Genomic DNA, 23,512 nt, shown 5'->3' with positions numbered 1-23,512 from the left:
GCACTGATATATTTGAAGTGGTAGCTTTTTTTTTTAAATTACTTGTAGAAAATTAATACAGATAGATAGATGTGATAGATTTCAGCAACACTTTATTTGAAAGGTGACTTCATAACATATAGATAAGCATGGAATGACATTTAAGAGGAAACACTTGATTAAATCAACGGTTAACATCAGTATTTAGAAGATGTGGAACAGAATGGTATTGCTTTTTTTATTAAAAAAAATTTGCAGCACTGCACTCATTCAAAATTAACTAACATGTATCGCCTCACTAGGTGTGGGTGGTTTGGGCTCCTTTTTTTTAATAAAATGCAATAGCATCTACTTTACAGCTATATAATCTTGCAAATAATCTCTCTATTATAAAAAATATCTTGGGATGAGACAAGACTTTTTTTTCCGTCTACGAGACATGATCTTTGAAGAGAGACACTTTTATGTCCCACGAGATGGTCAAGTCACGTCATACTTACAACTGTTGTAAGCAAGTCCCGTGAGACGGTGATTTTTGCAAGTCACGCCCTACTTATAACCATTTTCAAACAAGACCACAGTTATCTAACCTCTCAGTTGTTGGAATGCTTTTGGCTGACACACTTCCTGTGCTCTCGGCTTTTAAAAATTTCCTATGTTCTAGATCAGGGGTCCCCAACCACCGGTCCGCGACCCACTACCGGGCTGCAGCCGTCTGACAGCCGGGCCGCAAGAGAACTGCCAGCAACGGAGACTCACTCAGACTTTTCAGAATGCTTGGTGGGCAGGGCTTTGCAGCCCAGAGAGAGGAGAGAGACCGAGGTGAGAGAGTATTACAACAAAGTATTTTTACGGTCCCGACAGTTTCCCCATATGACACGAGACTATAGAAATCTCGTTACTACAAAGTACATTCAGCAGATGCTTTCATTACAACGAGGTGACCTTGAAATGCTTGAATGAATCTCTGTGGCCGCAGCTCAGTTGTACAAACAGAAACATTGTAAAAAAAAATTCTTTCTTTGAACTTTCCTCGTACTGTTTTTTTTGTTGATGTTTTTGTTTTCTGTGGTTTTCAGTGATACCTTTTGCTTATTGCTTGTCAACATCTGAAAAACATCCATTGGAATTTAACTCATTGTCACCCTCCTATAGAAACGGCAGACACAAAAAAAACGATAACAGTGTTAATGTTTGTGATGTGCAGTCTGTTGGAATGGCAAACGCAAAGCATATGTCTTTGTTATATGCAAAAAAAGAAGAAAAATCTCGGGTTGCAAACATATGCGAACTGCTTAATAATAATAGAAATGTTATGTAAATTGTGTATAAAACTGCCCCCCCCATCCCCCCGCCCCCCCCCCCCCCCCCACCGACCGGTCCGTGGAAAAATTTGCATCTAATAAAGTGGTCCTTGCTGTCAAAAAGGTTGGGGACCACTGTTCTAGATGACACGTCAACAACTAAGCGAAGAAGAAAGAGCAGTGCGTCGGAAAGAAACCCAAAAGCTTTTGAGAGAAAAGATTGCAAAAAAAGAACAAAAATAGTCTATGTGCAAATTCTGAAAATAAGGAGAGTAATAATCAGACCGTCCAGTGAAGACTTTGTGCCAAGAGATTTAACCATGCCCGGGGCTGGGAAAAGACAAAGTAGAACGTAGGACGCACCATTTAATGTTAGATAGTAAAGTGCTTTTTCCATAGAAAGCCTTAACAGGTGCATTAGCGACATCTACTGGATTGGACACCAAAAACAAAAATAAGCAAGAAAATCTGCATATAGTAATTGAGAAGGATAGAGATTTACAACATCGATCTTGAGACTTTTAAGATTCGATGTCGAATTGTGTAAACGAAAAGTAGCAATTGGAAAATAGATGTTTTTACCTTGGCCTAAGCAGGAGTGTTAAACACTGCACATCTGTTTGGTGATCTTTTGTTTATAAGTGAGCAGGAAAACCTTCTTGTGTGGAGCTGCAGATATACTGATCTATGGGTTGTTTACCTTTACTGAACTGACACTGCAATGTTGTTCCAGGTCCATATCTCAGCTTTGAAACTCTCCCTTCATGACTACCCTGTAACACATCTGTGATCTTCCTTGTCTTTTACCTGAGCAGTTTTATCCCCCACCCTGCTTTACATGGCTCATCTGGGGTCAGTGGCAGTTCGCTCTACTATACTTTTTCCCTGCTTCATGAGCCGGAAGCTCTGTTGGCATCTGTGCACCCAGGCCAATGAACCTTAGGAGAAGGACAAGCATTGACAGAGCTGCAGAGGTAGCAGTCTGTCAGCTGTCTTGCAAATCCTCGATCTTAGCCTCAGGTCTCTCCAGCAACTCCTCAGAAGAGCAAAGGAAGTCCATTTTTGGTGTTCATTACACTCAGTGATTTGCAAAGTTGGACTGTAGGTCCTTTTAGTCCCACACCTATTTAGTGCCAATACGGATTCTTTGCTCTTTACGTGGCTCTTTGAGGTGGCTTACTATCCCTAAAAGGACTGCTCACTGCTGGCGCAGTAGATAGAGTTCTGTTTGTGACATTGCAGACTTACATTTTTATAGGCACACCTGCTGCTGGCTTTGAAGCTGCTCATTTGCATGATGAAATGCTAGCTTGTTGTGATAGTAACACATTCCTGGCTGATCCCTGTCTGTGCTGTTACAGTATATTCATATGCCATACCCAAGAATTTAGAATTATGTTTTTTTGTGTATCATTTGATATCAAACTCCTCCGAACAAATAGATTTTAAACATTTTTATTATTGTAGAAACACATAGATCCCTGGAGAAGGTAAAGGACCAACCTTTGGACATATGTTTGAAGGCATTATAATTCTTTTGTCTCACTTTTGCCAGTTGTTCTGGCTGACATTACACCTTACCCCACTGAAATGCGTATAGTTCAGAGTATACAGTTTTAGGTGTTTTAATGTCATTTTTAAATTCTATTTATTTATATACTGTTCTTTGTATTCTTGGATTGTTTGTACTAGGTTAACAGTTTTATTGTCTTGATTGCTTTGTCATTGTATGCAGTGTGCAAAATGCATTTCATTTTTTTACCCAATCTGTATATCTTGTGTCATGGAGGAGTTTTCAACATGGCTAAGAGAAAGGATGCTTCACCAAATGGAATACCTCAGAAGCGATCAAGAAAAAGTAACTTGCTCAATGGTGAAGGAGATGAAGAATCTATGCAGTATTTACTCACTGAAACATCTCAGAATTCACACTTGGTAAGATACATTTCAGCCTTGACACTCCATTGAATTTCTTGAACAATAGTACAATGAAGTAATCTTTTTTTTTTAACTTTGATTAGGAAGATGTTCATAAAATGCATATGTTCTTTTCATATTGTGTTTCAAGGCCATATTTGTTTCTTCAGTGGCTTTATTGCATGCTTATTACGTCTTCACCAATAATGACACTTTCACTAGCACCAAGGTGTAGGTCCTGCCAATTTAGTTTCTAAGAACGTTTTTCATATACATGTCTATGCAGCAATAAAAGTTTGTTTGGTTCTGTTTGTGGAGATCCTTAGATGATAACTTAATCAACAAAGTTGAAGTTATTTCATGGTTACTTATTTTGGGTTATCTCATTTGTATGGACATAATAGAAGCATTGTTTTTTTTTTTTGCATCATTTTTATTCACTTTCAGTATGGTGAAACACAAAGCTAAATTTTAATTTTCATGTGAAAATAGTACAAAGAAATTCTTACTTGTATGTCTCCACAGATCAGAGACAATAACATGCAATAGCAACATAAAACAAATAAAAAGTATAAGTGGAATGCAAATATATACAGTATAATTTGCCAGTATTACTTGTATGTATACACACCTTTTGTTATGTTACAGTGTTTGGAATTATGAGTGGCTGTTCAGTAACCTTTTAATATGTGGATAGAAACTGTTCCTGAATATACTAGTGCAAGCACTAATGGTACAAAAGAATGAATGAGAAAGGTGACTGTGCAGGATGACTGAGGTCTTTAATAATGCTTTTTGCCTTTCTAAGCAGGCAAGTGTTATACTGCATATGTCCTGAACAGAGCTTGATGCTTACTATCTTCTTGCTGTAACTGATTAAATTGGTATGTGTTTATGATTCAGACTCTGATGAACTAGCTAATAGCTTAATTTAAGTGTACATCTGTAACACTATTTTTTTTTTTAAAATATGATAATCTGTTTTTCTGTTTTGACTTGTCCTTACTGTCTTTAGGCATTTTAGCATTTAAATGGTTATTTGTTGCATGATTTAGTGCTCCGAGAACACCTTGTTTCAAAGTTAGTGAGATGTAGATGTAATCGGCTGCTAGCATTGTGCGATCTTGAGCACCTAAGCCACTCAGTTTTACCTATCATAGGAGCTATTCATCTGAAGATTAAAAAGTGCACAGAGCTGGAGCAAGAATAAAAACAAGAGAGAAAGGATTTAGAACTGGTCTGACATCTATTGTAATGGGCAATATTCAATACACCTCAAATAAGATGGATGACTTGTCTGCTCTCATAGTAGGTCACACCACGCTCATGTACTGTGGCATTTTGTGTATTACAGAGAGCTAGCTGAAATGTTATTACAATTAAAACTAGTATTCGTGATCCAGACAATACTGGCTGTTGGAATTTGTGCATGTTATTTGTTTAGGAAGATAAGTTGCATCTTCCTTACATAGATAATAGTCAACTCACAACCGTGTTCGGTCCCGACGTACCAGTCATACGTCAGTCTGGACGCAAGACGGACTGGTATATGTATTAAAACATGACCATATGTATAGTACTGTATAACAACTCCCTTAAGTCATATTGTTTGTTTTATATCATTTTTTATCATTATTCTTAGCACATTGTGTAGATTTTTAATTATTTTGTTTCAGCTTCGCAAATTTTTCCTTTGTCTGTGCACATCTGAAGTACCAGTATTATTAACCACTAGTTAATAATAAGCATTAAAAGATAAAGAAGTTCAGTCTGGTTGCATTACCTCTTCATGGCGGATCCTATGAAGTGGCACATCGTGAATCGCAATGCAAAAGCTGCAGAGGTTAACTGGATTCAAAACAGCATGTGGTGAACACTGGTTACAACGGGAAAGTCACATGCAAGCACATTTGCTTTCTTTCCACCCTCATATTGCTTGATCATCTCCATTTCTGTGTTGAGATCAATTTTTTTTCCCCCCTGTAATTGTAAAGCAAATGTAAACGAACATAGTCAAAATTACTGCAGGTACACTAAGATCGATATGAATGAGTCATGGCATACAGAGCTGGTGTGGCAAAAAACTGTCGTTTGCCCTAAAAATGCGGTAGCGGTCGTAAGTTGACGAACACCTGGATAACATTTATATTCCTTCCTCTGCAAATGGAGATTCTGCAACAGAAATGATGATAGAAAGTTGCCAACACTCTAATGATTTGGAGGGAACAGTGACAAACTTCTATTAGTGTATGTCATGTTCCACTTGAACCAACATCAAGCTGGATCTGCTCTATTCAAAGGTTAAATATGCCTTTAGATAGATAGATAGATAGATAGATACTTTATTAATCCCCAAGGGGAAATTCACATACTCCAGCAGCAGCATACTAATAAAAATAATATTAATTAAAGAGTGATAAAAATGCAGTGCAAGTTAAAAAATGCAAGGTGGAGAGTGTGAGACATGTGTAACAGTCAATAACATTGTATAATGTAATAAAAATGTAAATCTTTGGGCAGATCTAACCACAGTCTGATCCATCTTACTCCCATGTAAAAGCTTATTACAAGGCAACCCGTTACCACCAAGATTTCTCTCCAAAAAATTGGATTTTACAGTAAATAACCAAGGCATTTTGTGATGCACAACCCCGGAATCAGTTTTATTAGTGATTTGAATAAACAACACATACTGGATGGATGACTTATGCAGAGAATATTTACAGGTAACACATACTGTATATCAGGGCAATACATATGCAGTTAGATACTAACTAGAGCATGCAGCATTAAAGCTTCATACTGATAAGTGAAGTTAAACAGCAATAACGTAAAGATTACCTTACCTTGAACTCGCAGTACAGCAATGGGTGATGGTCTTGAAGATGGCTTGTTACATTCAGAGTTGCCCCCCCTTTTGTTCAACTATACTTCTGCATTTTCTTTTTATTCTTTTTATTGAATTTATTAAAAGCGAGTAACATTCCATACAAATGAGTCAAGTCAAACTTAGCAAAACTAAATTCAATTGAACTCCCAGTAGAAAAAGGGAGAATCCTTTTCTCCAATATAAAAGCTTATTCTGAAATGTTATTGATTAGATCCTGCCAGGTTTTTAAAAAGTTTTGAAGAGATCCACTAAGTGAGAAGTTGATTTTTTCCAATTTCAAATAGTATACAACATCAGTTACCCACTGTCTTAAAAGAGGTGGGCTAGGATTCTTCCAGTTGAGCAACATAAGTCTATGGGCTAGTAGTGTAGTAAAGGCAATCGCAGTTTGTTTGTCCTTCTCCACTTTAAGTACATCTGGGAGTACACCAAACACAGCTGTTAATGGATTAGGAGTGATTGTGACACCAAGTCTGTCTGATAGGCATTTAACAATTTTGGTCCAGAATGTTGTTAATGTGGTGCATGCCCAAAACATGTGGCCAATTGAGGCTGGAGCTCAATTGCAACATTCTCAGGATGGATCTTGCCCTGGAAACGTTTTGTACGATTTTAAACAATATAGATGTGCTTGATAAAAGATTTCAAGTTGAATAATTGTATGCTTTGTGCATATGGAGCTACAATGAATTGTGTGCATTTCTGCCTTCCACTGAAATTATTTCTTCATGTTCTGTAGACAGTGATCATCCTTAATTCATTTCTCTTCAACACTTTTCAGAAAACCAGAATAGCATCACACAGATTTAGTTCTCTTTGGTGGGTGAAGGAAATCCGAACCACTGTTAGTATCTTCCACCACAGTTGTTTTAAAGTGCATGATGCCGATTTGCAAGAAGTGCTTGCGTGATTACTTACTTTTTAATGAATGTTTGACAGTGTTTTTAAAAACACAGTAATTGGCAACATTTATAGCAATTACTAAAGTGTGAAACGGTGTAATAACCATTGGTTACTGTGGTTAATTGTAAAAACTGGCAGCCACTTCATCCCTAGTGATCAATTAGTTGCTGTTTTCACATATCTTTTTAATGCATCTCTTAAAGAATGTGTTTGAAAACTGTATCAATGTTGCTTATCAATTCTTCGCTCACTCTCATTGTGATGAAATGCCTTTAGAGACTGATGCTGGCAATACATTGCATGTAGTTTTTACAGGTGATTTGGATCACTTACATAATGCCACAACTGGTCCAGAGTGTTTGCCATATCTCTTGCAGTTTATAACATTCTGGCCCACCTGCTTTGCAACTGTATTGTTTATAGACTTGAATTTATACTTTTATACTATGAAAGCTGATGAATAAGTTCTTCAGTTTGGGACTTATTACCACCATTGGCAACTGCATTTTGGACATTTAAACTGTCAGATTTTTAGAGTGTGGGTCAGAGCATTATCATGTGATACATATTTATTCTCTACACAGTTAATGAACCGCCTTCTACACTTCTTGTTAATGTATGAAAGCTAACTATGCCAAGTCTTTTATTACATTGTCTGCTTAAACCGCTATTGTAACTTGATCACCAACAATGATGAATTAGCTTGCAAAGAAGAGGTCTGCCTTCTGTCACAGTGATATCACCACCACAATCTTTATTTAAATGTAAGTGGGAAGAAAAAAGGACCTGGTCACACAGTTCAGAAAGCAGGAGGTTGACCATACTCCCATTTACAATTTTCAGAGAGGTCCACAATTTTAAAATTCTTGGAATCATCATTCTTGATAACTTTATGTGATGAGAACACACCTTGGCTCTCCTCAATTATTTTATTTCCTTAAATATCTGAGGGAAGCCCTGATGGGTATTTATGGTTACCACAACCTACTGGTTAGAGTCTGTACTGCTTAGCTATCATTTAATTACTTCTTAGCTACCATTTCATTACTGGTAAGTGATGTTCAGGGTCACAAAGCATTAATGGTTAGGTCAGCACAACATATTACTAGCATACAGCTGCCTTCTGTATGGGACATTAAAAGAAAAGTAAAAATGTGTTTTATAAATGTCATCAGGAATTCTACACAGATGATTTTCCCCCTCTTTCGTTCTGACAAATGATACAGAACTATTAACATTACTGGCTTCAGGGACAGTTTTTATCCTCATGTTGCATGAGTCCTTAACATCACATACAGTGACAACTGAATAAGTGTACTTCATGTGTGGTGTTATATGTAATGGCTAATGTTGTATTTATTGTCTGTTGTTGGTATTATGGCGGCATGGTGGCGCAGTGGGTAGCGCTGCTGCCTCGCAATTGGGAGACCTGGGGACCCGGGTTCACTTCCCGGGTCCTCCCTGCGTGGAGTTTGCATGTTCTCCCCGTGTCTGCGTGGGTTTCCTCCGGGCGCTCCGGTTTCCTCCCACAGTCCAAAGACATGCAGGTTAGGTGGATTGGCGATTCTAAATTGGTCCTAGTGTGTGCTTGGTGTGTGGGTGTGTTTGTGTGTGTCCTGCGGTGGGTTGGCACCCTGCCCAGGATTGGTTCCTGCCTTGTGCCCTGTGTTGGCTGGGATTGGCTCCAGCAGACCCCCGTGACCCTGTGTTCGGATTCAGCGGGTTGGAAAATGGATGGATGGATGGATGGATGTTGGTATTATACTGTTCTCAGTTGTCCGTGGGAGACATACAATTAAATATTTCATTATACTGTGTACTCATGACAAAAAATTTAAATTGGAACTAATGGAAAATATTTATATGTATAGACAGTTATCATTTTTATGTTTTAGGTTTTAATAATGCTGAAGATAACATTTAAAATAAAGCTCTATTAACTGTAATGAAATGTGCTTTTCTACATTTGAACTCAGTATGTAGTTTGGTTAAAGTGACTTCTTGCTAAAGCCTCTACTGCTGTTGGAGGTTTTTATAATGTGTAGTATATGCAAATATAAAAAAAATCTTTGCTTACTTTTATACTGCTTTTCTTTTGCATCTTGACGTTCGATAATTGTCCATTTTCTTAACATTGTAATTAGTATATGAAAGTTATTTTCTTTTTTAAAAAAAAAAAAAAAAAAAGTGAGCTCTTATGACTTTGCCAGGTATGGATTACTAGAGCAGTATGCATGTTATAGGTTCTATAAGAATCGCCCAATTTTGAAAAAAGTTGTTACTGCATATTTTCAAAAAATGTAAACTTTGTCCATTCATTTGTATGGTGGATTGATGTCCAAAAGTAATTTTTTAAAAATGTTTTTTCCCAACCTTGCTCCCCGATAATACCTTTCAAAGATGGAAGACATTACCATTTTTAGCATTTGGAAGCCTTTGTGTAATGTCAAATATCTCCTGAACAAATAGAGATATTTAAATAATTCAGAACATTTTTTTCTCCTCATAAAGGATTCCTTTTCACTTACCATATGCTCTGTAATCATTCGCATTTTTTAGTCAAACTAAAGTGGGATTTATTAGAAAATGGAATGAATCACTTGCACCACCTGCCTTGGAAGTGTCTGGATTCCAGCAGAATAAAAGGTTTTGTCTTATCCTCGCAAACACTCGTGCACCTGAGTTATTGTCGAACAGTACATGCCGAGGGGTACTACAGTCACTACTGCAAGTTACTGTGACTTGCTGGAGAACGATGTGAAGCCTGCAATTCAAAACAAGTGGCGTGGACTGCTGTCTCAAGGAGTCATTTTGCTGCAAGACAATGCTCACCCACACACTAATAAGAACACCAAGGCTTGTCTGGAGAAACTGAAGTTTGAGGTATCGCTACATCCTCCTTATTCGCTAGATTTGGGACCGTGTGATTTCCACCTTTTTGGACTGCTAAAAAGCATCTGGGTGGTTGTCGATTCAAGACAGATGGTGACGTGAAGAAAGCCGTGCACGAGTGGTTGTGATGAGAAGACAAAACCTTTTATTCTGCTGGAATCCAGGCACTTCCAGGCAGGTGGCGTAAGTGCATTGAGAAGGGTGGAGTCTACATTGAGAAATGACCTTATCAGTTTTGTTAAGGTTCATTCCATTTTCTGATAAATCCCATTTTCTAACTTTAGCTTGACTTCCCCTCATATATAGCCCTTTAAAAAGTGATGACTGAACATGATTTTCACTAATGCTTTGAATTTTTTTTTTTTTTTTTAAACAGCACAGAAAAGTTACACGTTGTTATTCATACTATAAAGACGGTGTTACATAAAAAAAGCATGCAAAACTGAAATCCTGAAAATGATTACCACATTATGGGTTCCCACCCATCCAAAATTAAGAAAAATCAAAGTTTTGTAGATGAGTCTTACATCTATGGTGAAGCAAGATACAACAATCATTTATTTTTTATTTTTTATGGGGCATCATCTATATGATAGTGGTCCTCCCACAAAAATGGCTATTATGTTCAGCCTCTTTTTTTCAGATATGGGATCTGATAGGTCAGAGAGAAATATTGGTTATTGATACATATAAAACTCTGTTTTAAATGGTTATAACATATTAAATTTTTGTTATATTCACCGTTTAAAAAATGAAAGAGAAAGCAAAAATACTTTGAGACCCTGAAGTTCAAATCTTGAAAGTTAACAAGATCTTGAGTATTGTGATATATGATGGTTGATATTATTTCATTATTTGATGGCATAGATGTGGCAGGACCAAGAGGATTATAAAAGTCTATGTATGATTCAATATCTGTTGTTTACCATATACATCCAACTTGCCAGTTCGACTTGCTTTTGTTTAATAGTCATGGTATGGATTCACTTGGCTTTCTTCAAAGTCCATACATTTTGAGATTGTTTTTGAAATAATCACAAGATGACTCACCAAAAACACAGAGTGCATTCAGTGAACCTGCTTCTTTCCTCAGCCTTTATTGGATTAAGGACAGCCCCTTGACAGAGATGGGACATGTGGCCTCCCCTCTTGGGGAACCACCCACAAAATACATGGAACCTAATGAAATAATAAGAGACACATAGAAATTAAATAATTCACAAAACAAATAAATAACATAGAACAATACAAATAATTTAACATTATTACCACAAACAAATGAATCAAACATGAGCAAAAAAAGACAAACAAGGAATTTATATACCACCCAGGGAAGGAACTTTGACTGAAACAGAACATGAGCTTTTTGTACATTCCATTCCAAAACCATGGACATTAATATGAAGTTGGCCTTTTTTGTGTGTATAACAGTCTTCAGTATTCTGGGAAGTCATGATGCTCTTCATAGTATTCTGGGAAGTCATGATGCTCTTCATTATGACCCATTCTACTGCCAGTGTTTGTCAGTGGAGATTGCATGGCAAACTTGCTGATGCTGCTGAAACACCTGAACTCAACAATATAGAGGGGTGACCACATAATTTTTGCCACTACATGTTAATCATAATCTTATTTTCTTATGAAGGAATGCATTTTGATTTTTTTTTTAATTTTCTCCTATTTTTTTCTAATAGAGTTCAGGAGAAGTTGGTATAATTGAAAGCATTTCCCTGAAAAACTTCATGTGTCATTCACTGCTTGGACCATTTCAGTTTGGACCAAATGTTAATTTTATTGTTGGAAACAATGGAAGTAAGTAGAAAGTTGTTTTCTTTTGCTGTCTTTGCAGATTGTGATTATTAACTGTATTTAATTTGTTTTATACTGCAGCAGCTTTTATACAGTTAAATGCCTTTATTGTTACAAATACAGTAATCCCTCCTCCATCGCGGGGGTTGCGTTCCAGAGCCACCCGCGAAATAGGAAAATCCGCGAAGTAGAAACCATATGTTTATATGGTTATTTTTAGAATGTCATGCTTGGGTCACAGATTTGCGCAGAAACACAGGAGGTTGTAGAGAGACAGGAACGTTATTCAAACACTGCAAACAAACATTTGTCTCTTTTTCAAAAGTTTAAACTGTGCTCCATGACAAGACAGAGATGACAGTTCTGTCTCACAATTAAAAGAATGCAAACATATCTTCCTTTTCAAAGGAGTGCAAAGCAAGCAGTCAAAAAAAAAAATCAATAGGGCTTTTTTGGCTTTTAAGTATGCGAAGCACCGCCGGTACAAAGCTGTTGAAGGCGGCAGCTCGCACCCCCTCTGTCAGGAGCAGGAAGAGAGAGGAAGAGAGAGAGAGAGAGATAGAGAGACAGATAAAAAAAATCAATACGTGCCCTTTGAGCTTTTAAGTATGCGAAGCTCCGTGCAGCATGTCCTTTCAGGAAGCAGCTGCACACAGCCCCCCTGCTCACACCCCCCTACGTCAGCGCAAGAGAGAGAGAGAGAGAGAGAGAGAGAGAAAGTAAGCTGGATAGCTTCTCAGCCATCTGCCAATAGCGTCCCTTGTATGAAATCAACTGGGCAAACCAACTGAGGAAGCATGCACCAGAAATTAAAAGACCTATTGTCCGCAGAAACCCGCGAAGCAGCGAAAAATCCGCGATATATATTTAAATATGCTTACATATAAAATCCGCGATGGAGTGAAGCCGCGAAAGGCGAAGCGCGATATAGCGAGGGATCACTGTATACTCTCTACATTAACAACATCATTTATTTATATAGCACATTTTCATAAAAATGATATAGCTCAAAGTGCTTTACATGATGAAGAAAGACAACATAAATAAGAAAATAGAATTAGGGAATACTAATTAACATAGAATAAAAGTAAGGTTCAATGGCCGGGGAGGACAGAAAAAACAAAAAAAACTCCAGGGGGCTGGAGGAATAAAATAAAATCTGCAGGGGTTCCGAGGCCACAAGACCGCCCAGCCCCCTCTAGGCATTCTACCAAACATAAATGATCTCAATCAGTCCTTATTGTATTCAGGGTTCACATGGAAGAACTTGATGGTGATGGTCATGTGGACTTCCGGCCTTTAGTCCATCAATGTAGGGACATCGCGGTGCTTTGATCAGGTGGTGGTGGTGCAGAAAACCAGAAAAAGAACAGAAGAGAAAGTAAGGGTTAGTATGGATTACGGAGTGTGACGATGCGTGTTCTCTTCAGGCTCCCAATGTCCTTATGGGAGCCCTGAACCCAACACCGTCAGTAATGTCACCGAGTTGAGCTGACAAATGGGGACAAATCTCACATGAAGCCAGGGGATATTTCCAAAAGTGAAAACATGCTTTTATTAAATCAAACATATCAAAGTGCAATAGTACAGTGTCCAAAGTTCCATAAATAAATCCATAAAATAAAGGATCAGTGAGGATAAAAACCAACCATAAATAAATCCATAAAACACAAGGTTAATATATGCAGTAATTAAAACTCAGTCTCCAGCCCTCCTCCCATTGCACATTCTGCTCCACGGAGAACGAACAACCATGAGCTCCTTCAGTTAACCTTATCGTCCCCTATCAGGATGTCTCTGCCAGACCGCCAAGGTCAACTCTCCTCCCTCGATCCTTCGCACACCTGCAGTCGCTCCTCAGATCCTTCGGGAGGGCACCTCTCCTGCTCACCCCACTCACTCATACATTCAGTGGGGCAAACCAGCCCCCAGAGCGCGTCAGAATAACACTCCTTCGCGGGGGCCCAGCTCATGTGGCTTCCAGGTGTCCGGATCGTCACCACCTGACTGCTGTTTTCCGACCTTTTACTGCATCCGCTTTTCTCTCTCTATCAACCTTTCTCCTTTCTTTTTCTCCACAATTTCTCTCTCAGATTTATATCCCCCTCCGCTCGTATACCTCCGTCTATATATATATATATATATATATATATATATATATATATAATATACACCCACAGGTGCCTCCGTGGGCGCAGCGCCTTAATTACACACCACAGGAAGCCAATGAGGCAAACAAGAACGACCGCACCCACAAGTGCAGGTGCGACTCGCTCCGATCACCTCCTTAACTCCCCGTGGTCATGCAATCACGCCCATGGAGAACGGCACGGCTATACTGATTTAAAAACCGACCTTTTTTTTTTTTTTTTTGGAAGCCGCGGACCCGCTATACCACACGGAGTCGCCAGGAATACTAATGATAATTAAATGCATATACAGACTAATGATAATTAAATGCATATACAGAGTATCAGAATTAAACTAAAATGAAGCTATGAGAAAGCCATGTTAAAGTAATGTGTCTTTAGCAGTTTTTTTAAAGTGCTGCACCGTTTTTGCCAGGCGAATTCCTATTGTCAAGCTATTCCATATTTTAAGTTTGAGAAAATTGCTACTCATCCATTCAGAAACACAAGTAAGACATTGTGTCAGTGAATCAAGAGTGTTGGGGTTGTCGGGTGCTATTGATAAATACAGTTGTGTGTTAAAAAATTCTATGATAATATACCTGGAAATCTATATACAGTATATAAAATTCTTTTCATGTTTGAAACGGAAATGACGTATGACCACGGGTAATGGAAATTATGTATGACCACAAAACATATTATAATATAGGAGCTTATTATTTGTGTGAGAGTTATTTTACTGATACTGAAAAGAAGAAAAAAGACTGTTTAAGTAAGGAGCTGGGAAGGTGAATATAAAGAAGAAGCCAGCGTTAAAGCATGTGAGACTCCATAATAAGGACAGTTGGGTGCATGGAGAAGGAGTGCCGGCTAACCTTGGTGCTGGCGTCGGCCATGGACGGACGCTAACGCCGAGACACCCGGGTGAGACAGACTTCTTTCTTCAACAAAGGAATTGTCGCCTGGCAGGTGAGATCGCTTCTTTTACATTTAAATTCAGTAAACGAGTCAGCGGAACATATCTGACTTGATCACTGGATTCATTGCAGATTTCCCAGGCCGTGTGAATTTATAATTTAAAACAAAGTTGATATAAAAGAGACTGGGGAACGTGTGGGGATTGTGTGTGGATTGTGTGTGTGTGTGTGTCTATATTTGTATATAGATGTAATATAGGTTTAAGTACTGTGAATATATTTGTGCTGTTTGTAAATAGGGTAATTTTCCGTTTCTTTTCCTTGCTTGCTTTTTTTCTTTGCTGTTTCGCCGTTTTCTGGGGAGTATATTATAGAGTGTTTAAGGGGGTGGCATATTAATTAGGGTTTGTGTAGTTATTATAGCTTTGACAAGGATTTAAAGGGTGTTTATTGTTTTGTTTGATTTATAATATGTTCTTTTTTGATTGTTTAAAGAATTGTTGGGGTGATTATTTCCTTTGTATAAATTCATAAAAGACAACTCCAGATGAGGATATCAAATTGGGGCTATGGTTCGGTTGGGTTCCGTACTTAATAGAATTAATTTTCCTAAGAGTAGGAGAATTTTGTGTTTGCTGGGCTCCTCATTTAACTTAAGAGGAACGTGCTACACCTTGATAGTAAAAGAGATGAACAAAACAGCTTTGCGTCTTTCTACTTTTTAACTGCGCCGAGCTGTAAACAATGTGAAGACGAGACCGCCTTCAGTGGGGAGGGGTTGTAAGAACAAAGTGGACGCTGGGAGGTGCGGAATGTTGGGCTTTTCCTCCTGGTCAACAGCTACGCAGTTTCGGGCAGCGTCCTCTCTTCTCGCACTGTTTCTCACACTTGAAGCGCCCCGTCGGCTCCTGGGACAGTGGAAATCTTTGCGAATAAGTGTAATCAGCACTATCGAAGCGGGACTGTCTTGGTAAATTGCGGTGCACGGCTACTTACTGTCCCTTAAGATGAATTCGGGTCACTAAAACCGTGCAACATTCAAGGTTGCTTTTCTGGTGAATTTTTTTAAGAAAATGGAGGGTTTACATCTAAAAAGATGTACTGACCTCTTCATGTTAAGTATTAGACTTAGGAATTGTTTGGACCTTCTGCCAGTTAAGCACGGAAAGGCAGCGTCCACATTTCTCAGAATAATTTTTCGCTTAAATCACAGGCACATAGTGCAAGATTGTCAAGCAGGTAGTTTGCCTGAAACCACTGCAGTAGTACTCAATGTATCTTTACTTCTTAAATGTTAATGTTTGACTGTTTAATAATTTATACACTTCTTATATCTTCTTCAAATTCTTTTATCAAAATGTTTTACTACTTAATAATTAATATTTATATAATTTCTATTTATTGTAAATGCTCCTTATTTGTTCAAAAATAACATTGGTAATTAACAAACTTATTTTATAAATACTGTTTTAGTTTTTTTCCCTTGCACTCAGTGAGCGAAGCCACTGGGTAATCAGCTAGTTCATTATAAAAATGAAAAAATAATTTTGTTATTGGAATATTTTGGAAACATGGTATGTTTGTGCATCACTATTTTAAAGGTTGTTAGTAAGACAAAACCACAGTTATGGGCCACATCTTTCAGGTTAAAAGTAATATTTAGGTATATGTTACATATTTTCATATCATAGTCCCAATAATCTAAATTGTAATCCTTATACAGTATATTGTCTTTCCCTCCTCTTACTCACTACGTCGCCATCATCGCCTCTACCACCAAACTGGCCTCCCCACAGTTCATCAGGTCTAGGTTAATTGACTGGTCACCCCAAATTTCTGTTTTATGTAATCAGGTTGGGGTGCCAATGGAGTACTATAGCCTGTACCTTGCCCATTTTTCTAACTCTTATCATGCTTCTCAATAAGACTGTACTATATTAAGCAGAAATCTTTAAGACTGGATGCTGTTTCTGATGACAGCCTCCTTTAGTTGCTTTTTATGACAAATAATATCAAATATTAATGACAAAAAATGTAAAAGGTGTATTTTTATTCATTTATTTTCCAAAACCTCTTTAAAGACATAAGCTTATCAACATGGTAGTGCTCTTCAGTTTCCAAATCTGTTAAAGAATATAATTCTTATAGGAGAAGAGAGTATTTTATTATTCGTTCTGTGGATATGATAACTCTAGTGCTGCCAAATTCTGCTATTATGGATTCTGAGCATCAAGAAGGGTCTTAAAATCTGGATCAGTTTTGCCTTGTCTGCTAGTTTGAGCCAGCTATTCTTTCTAACTCAGGAAATAAGTCATCACTCTTGGCTGGAGAAACTGTTGGGGTATGTTTGTTTAGAGTCTAAACCTGTGTTACGAGAGACAGAAATGGACTGAAAAGTCTTTTGTCACCACCCATTATTTGAATCAGTAACAGACTGCTTTTTTATATTACTTAAGCATTTTACATTTTTTGTTTTTGTTTCAAATATATTAGGTGGGAAGAGTGCTGTACTAACAGCATTGATTGTGGGGCTTGGAGGAAAAGCTGTGGCTACAAACAGAGGATCTTCCTTGAAAGGATTTGTTAAAGAGGGTCAAAGGTAAGTTGGTTGACTTGGTAAGAAAATTAGTTAAAATAAATAAATAAATAAAGCACTTTGAGCTACATTCTGTGTATGAAAATGTACTATAAAAATAAATGTTGTGGTTATTGTTGTGACACACTGTAGTTCAATAACAGTCTTTGTGAGAGTTGTTGAGTAAAATGTTCATATAGAATTTAAAGCCTGTAACACATTTTTCATACAATACAATGATTATGCTTGTATCTTTTTTTTTTTGTAAAACTTAGAGGAGTGAAAGTAGATAACTTACATACTGTATGTCTCCTTAGCCATAATTGGCACATTATGACCCTAAACACAACGAGCTGTTTGTTCAAAATTTGCAATTTCAGAAGCTATCTGAGAACAATTTTGGTTAGCTTTTTATTATTTACAGAATGATATGATACCAGCTTATTGACAATTTAGCCTATTAATTAACTTTCACTGTCATTTTTAACTAATTTAAGGAATGTGCAAATACTGTGAAAAATATTTTCTTTACCAGTTAAAAACATGTAATGCATTTTGAAAATATATTCATTGTGATTAATTTTATTCAGAGGATATAAGAATAGTGAAAAATATTAACTACTTTGTTAAAGAATGAGATTAATTTAATACTAATGAGAATTCTAAGTTAATAGAGCTTTATCCATCCATCCATCCATTTTCCAACCCGCTGAATCCGAACACAGGGTCACTGTGGTCTGCTGGAGCCAATCCTAGCCAACACAGGGCACAAGGCAGGGAACCAATCCTGGGCAGGGTGCCAACCCACCGCAGGACACACACAAACACACACTAGGGCCAATTTAGAATTGCCAATCCACCTAACCTGCATGACTTTGGACTGTGGGAGGAAACCCACGCAGACACGGGGAGAACATGCAAACTCCACGCAGGGAGGACCCGGGAAGCGAACCCGGGTCCCCAGGTCTCCCAACTGGGAGGCAGCAGCGCTACCCACTGCGCCACCGTGCCGCCCTAATAGAGCTTTATTTTAAGTAAAAATGGAAAAACAAGGGAAACCATTATCCAACTGCATATGCATATTTATTATTGTCCCAGTGCATAATACAAAGCATAATCTTATGTTTTCATGGAGAACAAGAAAAAATGTTTTATGGTATTATATACTCTTAATAACGACCAGTGCTGCACAACAGCAAGCAATATGATCAAATTTAATGCTTGCATAATCCACATGCTCGTTATCCAGTTGTACGTTCAAAATGTGCAAAAGCTTGCATTTTTTTCCAAAATATTATTAACAATCACTTTCAGGAAGGGCACATTCACATAATTCTGTGCTTTTGATCTGAAGACCTGCCTGTCTCCCTCATTCATTGGTCAGGAGCCCTGTTTTTCTTGACCATCATTACAAACTACATTGGGTAAGAAACATGAAAAAAAAATCGTTTTTGGGAGAGTATTCCTTTGGGTGAGTTTATGAATGTTATGTTTCATGAACTGGGGCCTCATGCATAACGCAGTGCGTAGAATTCACATTAAAGCATGGCGTAAGGACAAAACTGGAAATGTGCATATGCACAAAAAAATCCAGGTACATAAATCTGTGTGTTTGCCAACTTCCACGTTCTTCTGCTCCATAAATCCCGGTCAGTGTGAAAAGTAACGCAACGTGCACGTGCCTGCTGCCACTCCCCAAACTCCTCCAAGAATTACGCCTCTTTGAATTTGCAAATCAATATAAATAGCCTTTAAGCTCCGCGTTCTGTGAAAAGGCAATGACAAAAGCACGGGGGGAAATAAAAGAATTTCAACGAAAACTAAGCGGAGGCAAGGAAAAACGTACTATTTGTTGGTTTAAAACAGTGGTATAAACAACAAAAGGAAGTTGATTGAGTGACATAGAGTGTTGGAAGAAACTCGAAAGCTCAAGTTCACAAAGTCACACAGTTCCCAAAATAAAAAAGTTGTCAGATATCAAAGTCGCCGTGAAAAGGTGAGTCGTAGCCCATCGTCTGAGTGTCATATGAAAGCTTATTAGGGTACAGAGAAAAAAAAAAGGTACACAGTGGGAAAAAAGCACGAAATATCAACTTTAATCTTGAAATTTCCACTATAATCACGTAGTTCATTTTGTCATTAAAGTAGAACATCATTAACTTCATCTGAAAAGTGTTTAATTTACTAGTTTCTCAAATCCCATTGTAACTAAAGTAGCACATTAAATACTTTGTTTTGTATTTGATCTTATATGTGCTCTATGTGTGTGAATCACTACATGCTTCTTAAACGGGCTTTCTATTCCTCCAACAGAACACAGAAACTATTACATTCGTGATATTACAGCTCTCTGAATAATTAAAATACTGAGATGTATACTTGATATCATTTTCATGAAGATAGGAGTTAAAACATGTTATTAAACATGGGATCACAGTGGCGCAGTAATTGTTCCTGCCTCACGCAAGATGCTTGCTGCGCAGTGCACAACTTTCTATGAAATAATTTATTAATAATAATTCTTTCTATGAAATAATTTATTACATAATTTATTGAAATAATTTATTGCAGCCGTACTGTCTTTTTCAAATGTACTAACCAACCCAATTTCTGTCCTTACTTTTCTTTCTTTCTTTTCTTTCTCCAATCTCCACACAATCAGCTCTGTAATAGACGTTAAGCTATCTGTAAGCTTAGAACGCCGATTCTTCAAAACTTTTAAGGAACATTGAAATATCTTCATAGTACATGTTTAATTATTCTATCCATCTATCCTTCCAGTGTCGCATCAGCACCAGCAAGAATACAGCGTGAGGCAGGAACAATCCATGAATGGAGCACCAGCTCCTCGCTAGCGCTGTGGCACTGTCCTCGCATGTTTTAATTATTAACAATATAGATTATTTAAATGAAGTTAAAGTTTTATCTGTATAATATAATACACATATTTTGCTGCATTTCATCTTAAAAATGATAACGTCATCATATGTAAATATGCGCTTTAAAAAGTGGCTCAGGTTGTGCAATATTATAACTGTATCACAAGTTTACAGTGAGGTAATTGTACTTATAAGTACAAAGCGTTCTACAAGGAGCACTTGATGGACTCATTGAGTGCATTTATAGTTCTTGGGATGAAACTGTTTCTGAACCGCAATGAAAGGCACTGAAGCGTTTGCTGTATGAGAGCAGTTCAATAGACTGTACATATGGCTGAGGCAGCGTGTGCTTGATGCTGTATACCGATAATTCTCTTTCCAATCAGCTGCTGTAGAGCTGTGATTCCCCACCCAGATACAGTGATATACATATTCTGAATGGTGCATTGAGAGTAATATGGAAAAAGATGATCCGCTGTGGAAACCCCTAACGGGAGCAGCTGAAAGAAGAAGAAAAAGGTGCAGTGAGAGTAACAGCGCTAAAGCAGCTATGGTATTTAGAATAGTTTGACCATTCTGTGGACCATTATATTGTTACAGGTTAATTACAATCAGATGCATTAAACTAATAAACAATATGTGGTTAATTTCAGTGTATTTATAAAGCCGCGTCAGGGATGTGGATCTAAAAAAGAAAGGGAAGCCACACTGGAACAGTAGCACTTCTTTGACGCTGGGTGCCACCAGTTTACAAAACCGAACGGAGAACTTGTGTACGCCAAGCATTTAGCTACCGTGAAAATTTACAGCAAGTTTAGGTTTTATACATCGCAATTTGAGTGTTGAAACGGGCTTACGCAACATTTTTGTGCGTACGCACTGTTTATACATGAGGCCCCTGATTATTTGCTTTGTGATTTAAAAAATATGTAGCTTCTGCTAATTTGTTGTTGCTTTTGAATTGGCCAAAATAAGTGAGTATGAGTGTGTATATGAGTATGCCCTGTGAAGATCGGTGTCCTATTAATATGTAGCTCCCGGCTTCCAGAAGCTGTACCCAGTAAACCCAAGTGTTTTCTAGACCAGTATGTGAAAAAGTGGATACAGAAAATGATTGGTGTGGATTGATAATCTTCCAAAGATAAAGATTTTTTACCAATATTCACAGTAATGTCCTTTTGTCATTGATTAGCTCTGCAGAAGTGTCAATAACCCTTCGCAACAGAGGACCAGATGCATTTAAACCTGTAGTTTATGGAGATTCGATTATAATTGACCAAAAAATTTCCAGTGATGGAGTGAGATCCTACAAAATGAAAAGCAAATCAGGTAAAATTTCTTTGCCAGTTGAATTTTTGTAATAACTGAATATTTATATTTTGGTTAATTGATTAGTAGATTTATAATTCAATTAACATATGTGACACTCACACATACTGCATCTATTAAAAATATATATTTTTGCAGCTTTCTGATGTACACCCCCTTTACTGTTTATCCTGGATAATAGGACATGGAAGATTAGGACAGGCCAGCTTTTAAAATATGTGTTATACTAAAAACAAAGCAGAAATGTAAGACATAATAAAAGTAACATTAAAACACTAATCTTAAGGACATAATTATTACAAAAAAAAACTCTTGAAATGGTATTATTTTAAGACTGTGTGTATTTAAGTGGTTGAGCTAAAGTTGTACATATATAGCTGAACTGCATTACAGCATCAATACATCTGAGAGGTGAGTTTAATATTATTGACTGAGTTTTAGAAAAGATAGGATATTTTAGAGATGGCTATCCTTATAAGAGAATTTAAATGCAAATGTGCTTTCTTTGATACATACTATATTTTGGGGTGAAAATAAAAGTTTAAATAAATAATAAAATCAGAGGCATATAATTGGGAATGTGTGATTGTAGCAACGATAGCTGCTATGCAGAAAGATGCAAGTTGTGTTAAAATATAGAAGCTTGATAAAAATAATTAGAAAAATGTCTAGAGCAAACTTAGTAAAATGCAATAATTTTAAATAAATAAAAACCCCAGATCATTAAAAAGGTGAGTTTTAGTGCAAGCATGTTTTTCTGTGATAAGTGGAACTTTAGTGGGACCAATAGATCCATTGTTCTTAATTTTTGAGTGATAAATATAAGAATAAGAAGTAATTTTGCAGAATTTGCAAATTATACTAAATTGAATAATTTAATAGATGCACCTGAGTGGGATTAGATTAGAGGAATACTCCACCCAAAATTATACATTTTTTTTATCTGTTACCCATTGTTGTTTGTATTGATGGGTGAGAAAATGGTTAATCTTTGTTCTCCCTGAAAAATGACATAACAAAATTTGTAATAAATATGCTTCATTAGGGGCCGATACTGAACAACAGAAAACAATATCAAAATGTTCATTTAAAAAGTCTAAAATCACTTATCTTGCATAATCCCAATGCCAGGTTGCTGGAGGAAAGTAACAAGCAGTAATCCTTCTTATCTCTGATCTTTGCTGCTTTGTAAAGCAATACACTGCAGTAAATGGATGGCATGTTCCAAAAACATTTAAAACAAATGTATGTGTAAAACACCTTATTTGCTTTCCTATACTGTATTTGATTTCCCTAGGGATAGATAAATCTCACCCGTCCTCTTGTTAACAAACTGTGAGCATTCTAACCTAATATTATAATGTGTTGCACACTGAGACTAAAAGGTTTACAGTTCAATATCAGTTCTCAGAAGATTGATTAAACAACTCGCAGCAAAAAGTGTTTTTGTGCAAAATGTCTACAATTACAAAATGGAGATTTGTCTCTCCTGCATAGGGCATATTGGGCAAAACCCACACTTTCACTGGATGAGCATGGAAACTCCACACAATCAATGAGATTTGAATACAGATACCTTGTGTTCTAAGGAAGCAGTACTAGCTAACTTTAAAAAATGTGTTTATAAAACTCACATAGTAGCCAATGCCTGGTTCCTTTAATGGATTACTTTCATTTTGGCTATTTTCATCTAGTCTTAATTTTTTCTGTATTGTTACAGTACACTTATGTTGATTGGTTTGTTTATTTTTTGATAAATTAAACTATTGCCCAGGTTCATGCAAAGTATTTAAAGAAATATAAATATATAAAAAATTATATATACAGATGCTGGTCATACAATTAGAATATCATGACAAAGTTGATTTATTTCAGTAATTCCATGCAAAAAGTGAAACTTGTATATTAGATTCATTCATTACACACAGACTGATGTATTTCAAATGTTTATTTCTTTTAATTTTGATGATTATAACTGACAACTAA

At 37.0% G+C, this 23,512-nt stretch overlaps 1 protein-coding gene across 2 annotated transcripts in view; it reads left to right on the top strand.

Annotated features, from left to right (window-relative positions):
- The window catches only part of si:dkey-119f1.1 (Structural maintenance of chromosomes protein 6-like), a 155,552-nt gene that overhangs the window by 1,746 nt on the left and 130,294 nt on the right, over positions 1 to 23,512 (top strand). The window contains exons 2-5 of one of the 2 annotated variants that reach the window (XM_051925505.1): positions 3,073 to 3,218; positions 11,580 to 11,697; positions 17,237 to 17,342; positions 21,390 to 21,526. In XM_051925505.1, the coding sequence (XP_051781465.1) occupies positions 3,084 to 3,218; positions 11,580 to 11,697; positions 17,237 to 17,342; positions 21,390 to 21,526 (496 nt within the window). In that variant the 5' untranslated portion in view covers positions 3,073 to 3,083. Of the gene's footprint in view, positions 1 to 3,072; positions 3,219 to 11,579; positions 11,698 to 17,236; positions 17,343 to 21,389; positions 21,527 to 23,512 lie in introns of those variants that run through there. The other variant, XM_051925507.1, reaches the window with a different exon arrangement.

This window comes from Erpetoichthys calabaricus, chromosome 3 (assembly GCF_900747795.2).
Source record: "Erpetoichthys calabaricus chromosome 3, fErpCal1.3, whole genome shotgun sequence".
Classification (NCBI taxonomy): domain Eukaryota; kingdom Metazoa; phylum Chordata; class Cladistia; order Polypteriformes; family Polypteridae; genus Erpetoichthys; species Erpetoichthys calabaricus.
This window is presented reverse-complemented; position numbering and strand designations above follow the sequence as displayed.